The sequence below is a fragment of the Empidonax traillii genome, unplaced genomic scaffold (assembly GCF_003031625.1).
Source record: "Empidonax traillii isolate 1590-97213 ecotype Southwest subspecies unplaced genomic scaffold, ASM303162v1 scaffold191:size1449129, whole genome shotgun sequence".
NCBI classification, from domain to species: domain Eukaryota; kingdom Metazoa; phylum Chordata; class Aves; order Passeriformes; family Tyrannidae; genus Empidonax; species Empidonax traillii.
The window spans coordinates 356078-369745 of record NW_020955384.1 but is presented as its reverse complement, the minus strand read 5'-3'; the positions used below and the strand labels follow the sequence as shown (position 1 = coordinate 369745).

Sequence of the window (13668 nt, the reverse complement as noted above, 5' to 3'; positions counted from 1 at the left end):
TTGCTTGTAAAAGCAAGACCTGAACAAGATCTTGTAGCTTACCGTCCACACAATGTTATGAACAACTGTGCACCTGTAACACGACAGGGCTTGGCAGCCACTGGTTCCCATTGAGGGCATTAAACCCCCCATAAACCAAAATCAAGCAGAACAAGCTATTTGGTTCAGCCAATCACACACAGAGGAATTTTCTAAGATGTATGTTTTCATAGGTGATGTAATCAAAATCTCCCTCCTCTCCACTGCCAAACGAAAGGTTTGTGAGACCATATCAAGGCCATCATCCAACCGCTGTTCCCTCTGATTGCTTCAGCACATAGACACTCCTGTTTCACAAACCAGCTCCTCTCTGACCATCGAGGAGGACCTGCCATACAGAGCCTGGTTTTGCTCCTCACTGTGTCATTCAGTGCTATCGGCCAGCCAGGCACATTCCCTTCAGTCAGTGTGTGTGAGCTGTCAGGAACTTCTTCGAGCTCTACAGGAAATCATGCCAGTGTCCTCCTCGGTCCTGGATAGCCATCTTCTGTTCTTCCAAGAGACCTTCTCCTCAGGGATGACAGTGACACATGGCCTTGGTGCAGATGGCAGAGCCGCTTCCCTGACAAGCTGCCAGATACCTTGGTGTTTTGTTTGCTAATCTAACTTTTTATTTCATTTCCAGCAGGGCAAAATGTCAGGCACTCTTGTTTCAGTCCTTTCTTTTGTTCTTATTTCTTGGCATACAATTCTATTGGAACTATTTCAGGGTTAACGGACATTGGTCCAGGGCACTTACTGGATGTTGGCAGGAATGTTTTTGTTCTTTTTCTTTGACTTGTGATTGTGGTAAAGCATTGTGAAGATTTGTCTTGATATCATAAGAATGCAAAGAATGAGTCTCTTGAATGTGAGAGAGCTCCCTTTTTTTTTTTTTTTTTATTTAGCCAGGTCTTTCTTTGCTCCTAGTACTGATTTTCTACTAAACTATTCGATAAAGTATCTAAAATTGGCATGCCATGTTTAAACGGATAACAAAAAGCACCACAGTTGATAATTTAACTTCTCCAGAATATTTCAGCAGGAAAACTGGAATTTATGAGGTGTTGCATTCTTCTTACCCTTTGCACTGTGCAGAAGTTCTTCTAAATATGATCCTTTCATTTAAGTACTCTATCAACAATTCTCCTTATTAAGAAACTGCACCCCAAATGTAGATCAAGCACCCTCAAAGCCCTGGAATACAAGATGCCTTTGCACATTGATTCTGGTGTTTTGGGCAGCCTCAAAGCATGCATCAGACAAGACTTGTGAAGTTCTACCTGTTCCCCTCTCTGGAATCACAGAACATATTGCTATTGCATTTCCAACTCAACATGCATGTGAATTAGGGAGTAGCCCTTTTCCTCTCCCAGTCACACACAGATGCTATCTATTGTTGGATTTTGAAAAGTAAATTTCACCAGACCAGTAAATGGCCACTTGGTTTTTGCTTCATCAAGGCCATTACTCCTTTAACGGCAAAGCAAACCTCACTTGGTCTGATTTCAGTGCAGTGACATTTCCTCAAGTTCCCGTGGGATCATTTAGGCTAGTGACACCAGTATCTGACCAATTCAGCTCTGCAGAGCTGAACTTTAACTTACTGTGCAACATACAGCCAATCTTTTCATCAGTAAGATCATCACACACATCACGTGCCTTCCAAGCACCAACTCTGCACACAGCAAAATGTACCCTCATGCTTCCACAACATGTTGTGTTACAGCTCCCCAGTCCTCCAGGGTCTGCTACACGAATCAGTGCAAATGCTATCACTGCCTCTGATTTAGCTGCAATGTTTCCTTCCAAGGAAATGCAAACATGCCTCTTGATCATTGCCAGACCTATTCTTTCCCAGAAAAAAATCTCAGCGTCTCTTGATGGCCTGTGTGCCCCAGATTCCATTAACTTCTTATGCTACAGAATTAATGTGAGACCTACAAGAGAGCTCACAGGGCCTTAATTTCTGGGTACCTTGCACAACAACGTCTCTCATGCTCACGCCCTGCAGCAGTCTCTGGTCATTAGCTTTTGGGTTAAACATTCCCACCTGCTACCATGGTCCCTCAGTTCATCAGTGTGTATGAGAAGACATAAAGTCCTCAAGTCCTTAAATCAGCTCTTCTTCACCAGTGCACAAGGCTGGAGTCATTTGGCTGAACAGGAAGGCAGTGACTCAACAAGAAAAAGAATTTGCATCAAGTACCCATGAAACATTTCCCTCTGCCTCGGGAGCTGACAAATCCAGCAGACAGGCCAATTTGGCACAGAGGCAGCAGTACATCAGTAAGACAGGCCCACAAAGATGACAAAATGACAAGATGGGAGATATAGGTGGAGGATACACAAAACCCTGGTTGTGAGGCTCAGGGAGGCAAGAGGAGAGGGAGAAGGCTGGTTGTTGGAAAGGAGATGAAAAAGAGAAGGAAAGGAAACAAAAGAATGAATGAGAAAGAAAAGAGCATGGTCAGAAATAAAGGTTAGGAGAAAATAAAGTAACCAAAGAGAGGAGATTTTTTTTTTTTTTTTTAAATTGGGAGAAAAGATGTCAGCTTCTGAAGGAATGGGGCTACAGTAAATATTTCTCACCAGAAACAGCATCCAGTAAGGTAGACTGAAAAACCATAAGAAGATAGACACATATGTATAAAGAAAACTCAAGTGTCAGAACATAATCATAGCAGTAAGAGACAGAAAATCATTTGACCAAAAAAGAATGTGAATCAAAGGAAGGAGACACTACATTTGCTCAAATGGTGGCCACCTTTCCTCACTTTATGGATATCAATTCCAAGTCTAGCTGTTGCTCACTACTGTCAAAGGATGCAGCCATCACATCATTCACAATGATTTTGTGGGCAAATATGGCACAGCAGACAGAAACAAATGAACACTGCTTCTTTTAGCGCTCAGGCTCCATCCAGAGAATATCTGCCTACCAAAACTAGCAGAGGAGACATTAATAAATCTCCATAACATACCCCTACAAAAACTGGTACCTCTTTGAACTATTCTGTGTATACAGAACAAACACTTCATGCTATTAATTTCATAGTCTAAGTGTGGTTGACAAAATGTCTTTGCTAGGTCCCAAAGTGTCTAGACTTACAGATTTGGATACCTTGTATGAATTTAGTCCCTTCCACACTGTGCCTTCCCTCCCCTTAGAAAGTACTATGAAAGTAGACCAGTGCTTTTAAAACTAGGAGCCTGGCTTTTCTGAGAAGTCTCCAGTCTCCCCTGAACAATGTGCAAAGCAAACTCAGGGAGGGAACATGAGAAAAAAGAGAAGTCTTCTTTCCTCCTTCTTTTTTTGCCCAAGAATCACTAAAACAAGAGTCTAGTATTGAATATTCAGGACTGAATACTAACTGCTCAATAGACGGTTTGTTTGCAGAGCTCAAAGTGGAAATGACCCAGCAAGGAGGAGAGGTGAACACACTGCTCCATCCATGTGATTAAACTGCTCTGTAAATGCAGTCCTCCCCGCTTCTCCCCACCTTGTTACAATGGAGGCCATTTGCTACCCCTACCACAACTCATTTTAAAAAGTGTTTGCATTAGAGGGGCCCCTGCGCCAGTACTGTCCCTGTGACTCTACATTTAGGAGAGAGAAACTTTGGGAAACCTGTGCTAGCCAGTCAGTCCAACCAGCAGGATGTGTTATTGCCACTGTTTGGGAGAAAGGAAGAACAGGGCACAGTTTACAGAGGAGCAGAGCGCCCTTCTGAGAGCAATCCCTGCTCTCAGCCCACAAAAAGCACGGAGTGAATTTCACCTGGCAGCTACCTTGGTCTGCCACGGATCTCAGAGGTCTCTTTCTCACTCCTCCTCTGAGTTAGAACGTTACGGTGTCACACAGTGAGCACCCGATAGGCCCATCTAGGACACAGGCTGGCGTGCAAACACAACACACTGTTTAGCAAATGTGTCATTTGCACTCTGCCTCTCCTAAGGCCAAATTTTCCTTGATGACTAAAGCATAGCCGATTCTACCCTTGACCCCCAAGAGACCCAAAAGAAGCAGCCTTTTACTTACTTACACAAGGCACACATTGCAGACCTGTTGTGACGAGAACTCCCAGTCTGGCTCTTGCACCACCTCTTCCCCGATGGGATCTCTGTCTCACACACAGCACCGGGTGCAGCTCCTCTCCTGCTGCCCCCGAGGTGCCAACAGTGTTAGCCAGCAAATCTCTGGCCCGCTGCTTGGCCCAGTCTGACAGAGATGGAGGGACGTACTGGGAGATGAGTGAGTCTCTGCATGGAAACCCATTCCCTCCAGCTGCAACATGAGCCCGTGCACCCAGGAATGCCCATGGCAGGAGCAGGCAGCTCTCATCACAGAACAGCATGGTACTGCTGTACCCTGACACAGGGCGCTCATGGAGCAGGACTCTGCTCCCATATTTTTTTGCACCACGTTTTTTTAAAGGGTTCATCAAGCCACCGCTACCTTAAGAACCAGCCAGGAACTTTTACTTCCCCGTGTCACTTAAGTTTTTTGAAGGGATAAAGAAACAGTAAGGATTTTACTTTCCTCAGAGCAGCAGAGATAGCAACAGTCAGGAGGAGGGTAGCTGCTAGTTAGCAGCATTAAATACTCATTTGCTTAATTAGGACATCCTGACACATGCTGATAGTTAAAATGAATGTCAGATGAGAGCGGGAACTACACAAGCCAGGTTGTTGAGAATTTTTTTCCCCTTTGAAGGATAGGATTTTGCCTACTTCCTACAACCAACCATCCATGATTTTAATAAACAAATGGTCTATTTCTGCAAGATCTGAGAATATTAGGAAAAGATACAGCCTTTCTTGCTTTTCCTCTGACACACAGGAACTTTTGGTCCTTTGCAACAGATTGCACCTGCGTTAAAGTGTCGTTGGTTGTAAAAAAGGATGTTCTGTGGCATTTTTTCAATCAGGTATGCATTGCTATCACCGTGGGGGAACTACCTGTGGGACACAGGTGGTTCCTCCCAGCACTGAATGACCACTCACAAGATCTGACTAGTGAATCGGGATCACCCTCCAGCTGTAGCTGAGGTAGTTTAAACACTTCGGAAATAGTTTAGCAAATAAAATGTTTGGGGGCAGGATAATATGTTACCTCTTCTAACATTCAGCGTTATCTGTATTTACCTCTACTTTTTGCCTTTTCTGCTAGTTTTAATTTTGTTTGTCACTCCATTTCTGGTATTTTATTGTTTTACAAGTGTAGCATGAGCTACGAGATCCGAATTTACAGATCTATACAAGAACAGAAAGCTCGTGTCTGTTTTGTTGACTTGGAGATCTCATTTGCAAACTTATATTTGCAGATAAGACATTTTTCATATAATGAATTTTACCTAACTTAATACAAGCATCTGTAAGTTTTGCCCTAAGTAGCCAAACCAGTAAAAATGGCTGCATTGAAGGAACCAGGAGAGTCTGAGATTATAATTCTAAGGAGTGAAAGTTAAAAAGAGAAGGAAGAGAAGGTGAGAGACAAGTAGTTCTATTTCTAGACACTCTACTCTTTTTTTTTAAAAAGCCAGTAATTTCTAACACTCAAACCTTGCAGTTCTTAATTCTAGGCAAATATCCTTTCTTTTTTTTTCTAGATATGATCTCAGCACGCAAATCAAAGCTCCTAGAGAAGAGAATTTTGTGTTTCTAAGTGTTTGAATCCCTGCCATGGGGTTCATGAGCACTCAAAGCTTCAGCACAAAGTTTGTAGGACCCATGATCACAGCATCTGACTACAGCAAGTCCAGAAAACTGATGAAATCCCAGCATATGTCCCCAGCCTACTGCTCTGAAATGAATGCCTCTAATCCCCAGGGCTGTAAGGTTCAGGGAATCACTCATTCAGAGAATGTGTCAGCTATCTAAGATATATTGTTTGCCATTACGATAATATTTGGTATCCTGCACAGAAATGCTCAGGATAAGATGCTAATTAATTGTGAACACATCATTCATAGGTGTGAGTGAACTCCTCGGTTCCTATAACAATTTTCATCTCAGAAAAATTAAGTTCTATTACCAATAAAATAAAACAAAACAAAAAACTAAACTGTAGCTGAAGAGAAAGAAACAAGGCAGCGCCGAGTCCTGCTTTTCGGTCTTGAGGCAATTTGAGCTGCAAATGAGCTTTCTTTTACTGGATGCAGGGAGAGCTAAAGTTATATTTAACCCTCTCCACTTTTTCCTGATTTCAAGTTTATCAGAAAGGGAAGAATGGGCAAAAGTATTTAACCCAACACTTATTTATATACAGAGAATGAAGCCACAGCTCTTGCAACAAGCAAGAAAGACTCTGGCACTGACTTAATGCCCAGTTTCTAAGACTGGCTAGTGTTTTATATCTAACAAACTGTTCTTGCTGCTAATCTCCTGAGAGAAAATAAATGTAAATGAAGACAGGATAGTGCTGCTAGTTATTTATGTACAATAGCTACAATTAAGTTGTTCCACATTCCAGCTGTGGGGAGGGAGCAATATGTGCTAACCCTGAGCACCTGCTGCCTCTCAGGCACACACATGGACTTCAACAGGTGTTTCCCTTGTGAAGCCATTGCAGGAGCAGGACCCATCTCTAACAGCAAATTGCACCACAGTTCTAAAAGCTCACAGAAACTCTTTGGCACATACATATAATTCTGTAGCACCTAAAAGATGTGTGTAAACATGCCTGCAGTACAGACATATTAAAAAACCTATGCAGGCCTCCCCTGCCTTAATCATTGCCATATACTCCTCCTTCCTACACTTGTTATCTATGGAATCGTTCAGCCATCAAATATCCTTTATGCTATCCATCTTCCTAACTAGTATGTTAGCAATCAAATCCCCCGGCTGCCGGGATGTTGGGCTCCAGCAGGGTTGGATCGTACCGAGTATTCATTTTCAGACACAATGAAACAAATAGAAAATCCAGCCCAGATGCAGGGAAAGAGGCAAGTGGGTGAACTTAGAAAATTCACAAACCTCGGTGCTCACAGAATTGTGAGCTAATTATTTGGACTCCAGTGTCACATCAAGCATCCCCAAAGGACTGACCTTATATTTGTATTAGTTACATGACAGCCCACCACTACACTCAAGGCATTGTTATGAACAGTCAAGCCCCAGCTGTATTTAAGGCCACCTCTTCAAAAGTCTTGATCTGAAGAGGTACTATCATTTCGTCACCACGCAGATTTCAGCGATCCCATGATTTGACCCTTAATTTGCTACAGTGAAATCCTATGTATGGAAATAATATCCCAGGGGATGCACTTCCTTTAAGCTGTCCTAACTTGCAAACCAGTTGCAAATTAAGATGGAAGAAGACAAAGGTGTTTACATTTGGAGATGCTGCAGATTTCACAGCTATACTAACCTTCGTCCTTGCCTGCACACTCAATGCATCGGTGGCCGAAAACCAGACTTATTTTCTAAAAGCAAACAAGCCAACAATCGTGATGGAAGCAGAACACTGTTTCACTGACTTTCTGTGGGACAGCTCTAGCAGCATCACAAGTATCTTAGCACAAAATAGTCTCTTCTAATTTCAAAAAGATCTTTTGCTCAGTATATGTTTACTACAGTAAAGGTGCAATAGACTATAGACCAACTGAGTCTATGGGTTTCTTTACAGTCTCAAACCCAAAAGTTTCATCTCTCTGAATCCAGAGTCCCTTCTGTAATGAGGGTTTAACTCCAATAAAATCTTGAGGACTATAAACCGTAAACTGCAACTTAAACAAATGAAATAGTTTCCTACAGTTCTCTGGCTATTCTTATGCAAACGCTTGTTTTAGTTCTTTTTTCTCTCCATCCTTTTAAAGACCATTTCTCTACTGCAGGTAAATAACAGATTGCAGCGCAGTGAAAAGTATCACAATACCCCCTCCCTAAGGATTTTAGAATCAATTCATTAGCAGGCAAATAAATCTAATAAAATCGTTCTTTTCTCTGAGTCAGACTTAGAAGATAAACTTCTTAGTTCAAGGAAATTTTGACCAAATTACAAACCTCTAAAAAAATTCCTACAGATTTTACAGAGTTAATAAAACCCTCTCAGGAATGAATACCTGATCCAGTGATGGGACTTGTATTTAGATCCCAGTTCTGCTGCTGCTGAAGGCAAAGGGAGCTGCCAAGGATCAGGCCCTTCAGTGCAAATGTTGCCTGCAGGATCTCCACAGCCAACAGGAAAGAAAACACTTTATATTGGCTTAATTTTTTTTCCTGCTCCATTTCTTTCATGTGTGAAATCTTATAAGATACAAAATAACACAGGGCAAATACTCAGGTTCAACTACATAAAGAACCAGTGGTATTTCTTTTGCATCTTTATATCATATTAAATTTAGGATTCAAAAGAATCATTGGATCATCTTAACTGCACAGCAGGTAAGAGCTTTTATAAACACAAATTCTAGAACAGTAAAGGACATTTTTTTACTTAATGGAATAAAAATAAGTCACTTTTTTGTTTAAGTATGGAAAGTACTCCAGGAAAGTAAGGAGGGGAAAAGCCAATAGCAAGTTTCCTCTTTACTATGTTGCAATAAGCAAGGCAAACATTTTTCAGAAGCAAAATCAACCATTCGTTTGGATTAAACAAATCGGAAAATAAGATTCCATGATTCAGCATCACACATACATTCTGAAATGTCACAGCTCCCTTCCCAAGTAGCATTCAAGTACTTATTACCAGTACTGGTAATTTAATTAATTGAAGCAGGATATGAAAGCCATTAATTCCCTTCAATCAGTGCTTATATGCTAGATCCTTTCAAACGGCAGGCTCGTAGCAAAGGTCACCCACCACTGCTGCAACACCTGTCTATTTTGATAAGAAGACAGACTGAAATCTGGCCACTGCCACAAAGTTTTCAACCCAGGCGGTGGAACCAGCTTTTCGTGGTTCAAACAAACTGCTTTAAGGGCCTAATCCCAATGTCCTTGACAGCACTGAAAAGCTTTCTGCTCAGTTTAATGGGCTTTGGATCAGCTCCTAAGTCTCAGCTTCACGTCCCAAGGACCTCATCCATCTAGCGCCTGGAAACCAGTGGAGGTTTTGCCTGGCTCCAGCACTGAAATAACGAGGGATATTTATTGAGTTGTGCAGAAAAGTTGCGCTCCAAGAACACGCCTCTCTTTCCTTCTTTTCCCGCTCCCTGAGCGGGTGCAGTCCCGGGGATGCCGCGGGGGAGGGAGGTTGGTAGCCCCCCGGAAACCCACACCGCCCCGCGGCCCCGCACGCCGCTCCCGACCGGGCGACGCCCTCGAGAGCCCGGTAGGGCGTCCTGCGTGGGAGAGCTCCCTTGGGTCAGCGCGGGGGGGCCGGGCACCGGGGCCAGGGCTCTGCCCCGCCGGCAGCGCCCCGCGCTCACCGTGCCGATGTCACTAGGGGGGGCTGCGGCTGTGGAAACCCGCGATTGACCTCAGAGTAGCCCGCAAAGCCTCCTTCCCCCGGCCCAGCCGCCCCTCGGGGCGCCCTTGGGCGCTGGTCCCCAGCACCCAGCCCGCCGGTGAGCTCTGCCGGGGGCGGGGATGGGGTCCTGGTGCGGCGGTCCCAGGTCCCCCGTCAGGCTCCGGGCGCGGAGGGGTCGAACTGCCGACGGGGCTGCGGGGTGAGAGCCGAGCCGAGCGCAGGGCAGGCGGAGCAAGCCCCAAAAGCCAGACACGGCCCTCCCGGGATGAGTCCTTTGTGCCCCACAGCGGAGGGGCGGGGTAGCCCCAGAGGGGGTTGCACACTTCCCCCGGCGGCTCGACGGCTCCCGGCCTGGCTGGGGGCAGGTACGAGCCCGAGAAACTCACCCCAGGGGCGAGAGGGAGCCTGACGCGGTTAAAGGCAGCGGCAAAAAGGCGAGAGGAAGATACCTCAAACCCAGCGAGAAGGGCGTGTGGCCCTCCCGGATGGATGTCCCACTCCCCGGCCACGGGCCGGGCCCGAGGGCAGCGGGAGAGCTCCGAGGGCAGCTCCTCGTCAGCGCCGCCGCACCGTGCCCAGGCCGGGCCGTCGGGGCCGGGCGCTGCTGCGGGAGCGCTGCCTCTATCCGGCCCTCGAGATGGGCTGGGGGCTCCCCGGGACCCCGGGCGGCCAGAAATCCCTTCGGCCTTGGTGTCAGCCCCAATAGGTGACTCTAAAGGTTAGGGGAACGGGAGCAAAACTCGATGGAAGCACACGGCACTGCTGGGGGAAGGTGAAGGAACGAAACCATTCCCCTACTTTAAAATTCGAATTGTCGGTGTTTTTTGGTTTTGGTGTTTGGTGGTTTTTTTTTTTTTTTTTTTTTTTTTTTTTTTTTTTTTTTTTTTTTTTTTTTTTTTTTTTTTTTTTTTTTTTTTATCCCTCTGGTTTAGGGAAAAACTGTTGAGGATAAATTAAAACATGACTGATTTTTTTCAATGAAGCCATATTTCTCCACAACGCAAAAGGATCTTTACATAACAACTGAAACTCAGGAGAAAAGCTAATTGGATTAAGTCCTCTGAAAGGGAGGTTAAGGTGTCTGAATGAGACAACTGCAAAGCTCCACTTTTCTTGCCATCTGTTTAGCAAGACTTAAGTGTTTTTTGATTAATATTATCTTAATCAATCATGCTGCCATTTATTATAACTGTACTGAAATAAAAGAACGAATAGTAGGGAGGCTAACCGGAGGATGGACAATTCTTAAAGGAGGAATAGAAAACGAGGGGGTTTCTTTTTCTTTTTCTTTTTTTTTTTTTTTTTTTTTTTTTTTTTTTTTTTTTTTTTTTTTTTTTTTTTTTTTTTTTTTTTTTTTTTTTTTTTTTTTTTTTTTTTTTTTTTTTTTTTTTTTTTTTTTTTTTTTTTTTTTTTTTTTTTTTTGTTAGGTTTGATATTTTTCTTTCCTTAAAAACCCATTCCACTCGACAACGAGATGTTGCCGCCCGTTCCCTTAACTCCGCCTCGGCAGTGCCGCCGGACAGGAGGGCAACTTTCTCTAACACCCTATTGACTCATGCACACGCTCTGACCCGAACACAACGATTCCTTCACCGCCGAGCACTTTCTCCCCGGAACAGCCCGCCAGAGTTTTTACAGTACCGGGGGCCCCCCCGGTAAATGCGGCCCAAACCCCGGCCGATGTCGCCGGTGGCCAAAGAGGGGTCGAGCCCACCCAGTGCGTCGAGCGCCCCGCGCCGGGACTGCTGCAGGAGCAGTCGAACCGGGTCGGGTAACTCGCCCTCCCTTTCTCTCTTTTTTCCCTTTTTAAAAAAAATCAGTATTAAAATCATACAAAACGCCCATCGGGCCGCTTTGGAAGGGAGAGATGGGAGAGCCCTTGACGTGTTCGTGATGGCAGGGAGCGAAGCGGTTCCGAGGCCGGGGCTGCCCTGCCCAGTCGCCCCTTGCCCCGTTCCCACCTTCACCAGCTGCACCGGCACCGCGCCGGCAGCACCGGAGGAGCCGAGAGGGAGCTGCGGGGCCCCGAAGGAGCGGTAGAACGCGGCCCACCGAGGCCGTCGGGGAAGGGCGGAGGGGACCTGATCCCGCTGCGGAGCTGGGACAGCTCAGCTCTCCTCTTCCCCGGCCACCTCACCCCCAGAACGGCAGTCATAGCCGGCGCACCGGCTGCAGGAGGGGACGGGGCAGATCAGGAGCGGGCAGAGCGGGGGCCGTCCCTAAAGTGCGAGCTGTCCGCCTGGGAAACGCCTGAGCAGGCATGCAGGCAGAGATGGAGGGAGGGAGGAAGGGGTGTTTTCCTGTGCTAATAAAATAAATGAAAAACTCAAAGGTTACCGTGGCGGCCGCCCGCCCTCCGCTGCACGCGGGAGCGCTGGGGCTGCGCCCCGGGCAGAGCGCAGCTTTTGCGGCCGCTGGAAACCGCGGGAGCACGGGCAGAGCGGCGGGAGGGAGCGGCAGAGCGTGGCCCGCGTTTTCGGGAGGCTGCCGGCTGACAGCCGCCGAGGGATAGACCTAGGCCTGGGCCCTGCCCCGGGCAGAGCCGGCGCCCGCAGCCCCACGTCCCCCGCCGCCGCCCCCGGGCCGGGCCGGCCGGGCGGCAGAGCCGGCCGTCGGATGGCGGGGCGCGGAGTGCGGCCCTCGGGGCCGGCGGCCTCTCCTCTAAGGCCGTCCCCATCGCCTCCCGCCGGGGCTTCTCCCCTTTGGCGGCGCGCTCGCTGGTGAGACTCCAGCCGCCCTTCTCCCGTCCGGTTACCGAACCGGCCAGGGCATCGCTTGGGGGTGGGGGGAGAGAGACCCACCCTGCCCTTCCCCAAACTGCCTTCCCTCCAAATCGACCCAGCCCCGGCTCTGCCCGCGGGACAAGACGACCTCGGTGCTGGGCTCGCCCTAGCCCACCAACCATCTTCCTTAATAAACCTCGTTTTGTCTCCCCTCTGAAAGCCTCTGCTCAAACCTAAGCGAGCGTCTAAAACTGGAAGAGGATGGGCAACTAGTTTGCCGGCCGGCAGCCTATGAAGAAGAAAAACCAAAAATCCAAAAAACCAAACCAAACCAAACCAAAAAAAAAAAAAAAAAAAAAAAAAAGGAAAACCCACCCTCTGCTCCATCGTAACTGCAAGTGGAACCGCAGGGCTCCTCCAGCCCAGGAGCGAGAGCTCCCCCTCCGCGGCCCCCGCACCCCGCTCCCCCGCACACGCCCGGGCTCATTTGCCTGCGAGGCCGGTGCGGCGGGCGGCTCCCCCCGCTGCCGCCCGCGCTGCCCCCGCCGCCACGGTCAAGTTGAAAAGTCCTCCCTGAAGGGCGAGAGGAGCCCGCTGCTTGCGGGGGGGACTTACCTGTGGAGTCCATATCGGGTTCCTCCAGCAACCCGCAATGCATGCTCTTCCCATGGACGGGACGGGAGCCCCAAGGTCCCGGGGTGTGGAGAGCCCCTATCTCAGAGATGCGCGGGGGAGAGGGAGCAGTGTGGCGGTGAGGGGGTGGGGAGGGAGGGCAAAGGCAGATAGTTGGGGAGGGGGGGTGTAGAGCGGGAGAGAGGGACACTCCGTAATCCAGCAGGGCAAAGCCAGACCCGTCAAAATGTTTGCGGATGTTTCATGGGAAAAAGCATCATTTTATAGAAGCCCTGATGGGAGAAATGTCATTGATAGGCCAGCCAGCCTGATGAATGGCTGCTACTCAGATGGGGATGTGGCAAGGCTCAATGTGAAGCCCATTGTGATGCTGTTTTGAATAAGAAAAGCTTTCCTCCAAAAAGGGGGGCCTTAGATCTACGCAATCCCAACACTTCGACTTCCCTCTTCTATTAGAGCATTAGAAACGTTTTTCTTATTTAAAGTTCCAGCGGTCTTTCCACTCCTCCCTTCCCTCCCCCAGCCCCCACCCAAGGTCCTTGGCTCATTACAGCCCGAGATCAAAATTGGCTTAGATCTTCAAACGGGCAGTAGGTTTGGGGTTGTGCTCTTTGGGGCTGCCGAGTGTGCGTGTAGCGCGGCCGAGCTCCCCTCCTCCTCCCCATTCTCCTCCTCTCAGTGGGCTCTGAGTTGGGATCCTTAGCGGGCACATGGCATTGGAAGCTGCACAGCTTCCCAAATATCTTGTAAGCTTAGTTTATTGTAGAATTAAAAAAAAAAAAAAAAAAAAAAAAAAGCGCGATGTGTGTGGGTAGGAAAGGGGGGTGTGAGGGGAGAGGGAAGTAGTCAGCATCTCGGCGAGTGAGTGATATTGGC

The 13668-nt window shown here is 47.5% G+C and overlaps 1 protein-coding gene across 2 annotated transcripts in view; it reads right to left on the bottom strand.

Annotated features, from left to right (window-relative positions):
* The window catches only part of RFX4 (regulatory factor X4), a 96142-nt gene extending 82959 nt beyond the window's left edge, over window positions 1-13183 (bottom strand). For both annotated transcript variants that reach the window (XM_027886658.1, XM_027886659.1), the window contains exon 1: window positions 12775-13183. In XM_027886658.1, the coding sequence (XP_027742459.1) occupies window positions 12775-12817 (43 nt within the window). In that variant the 5' untranslated portion in view covers window positions 12818-13183. The remainder of the gene's footprint in view (window positions 1-12774) is intronic.
* Window positions 13184-13668: the final 485 nt, after the last annotated feature.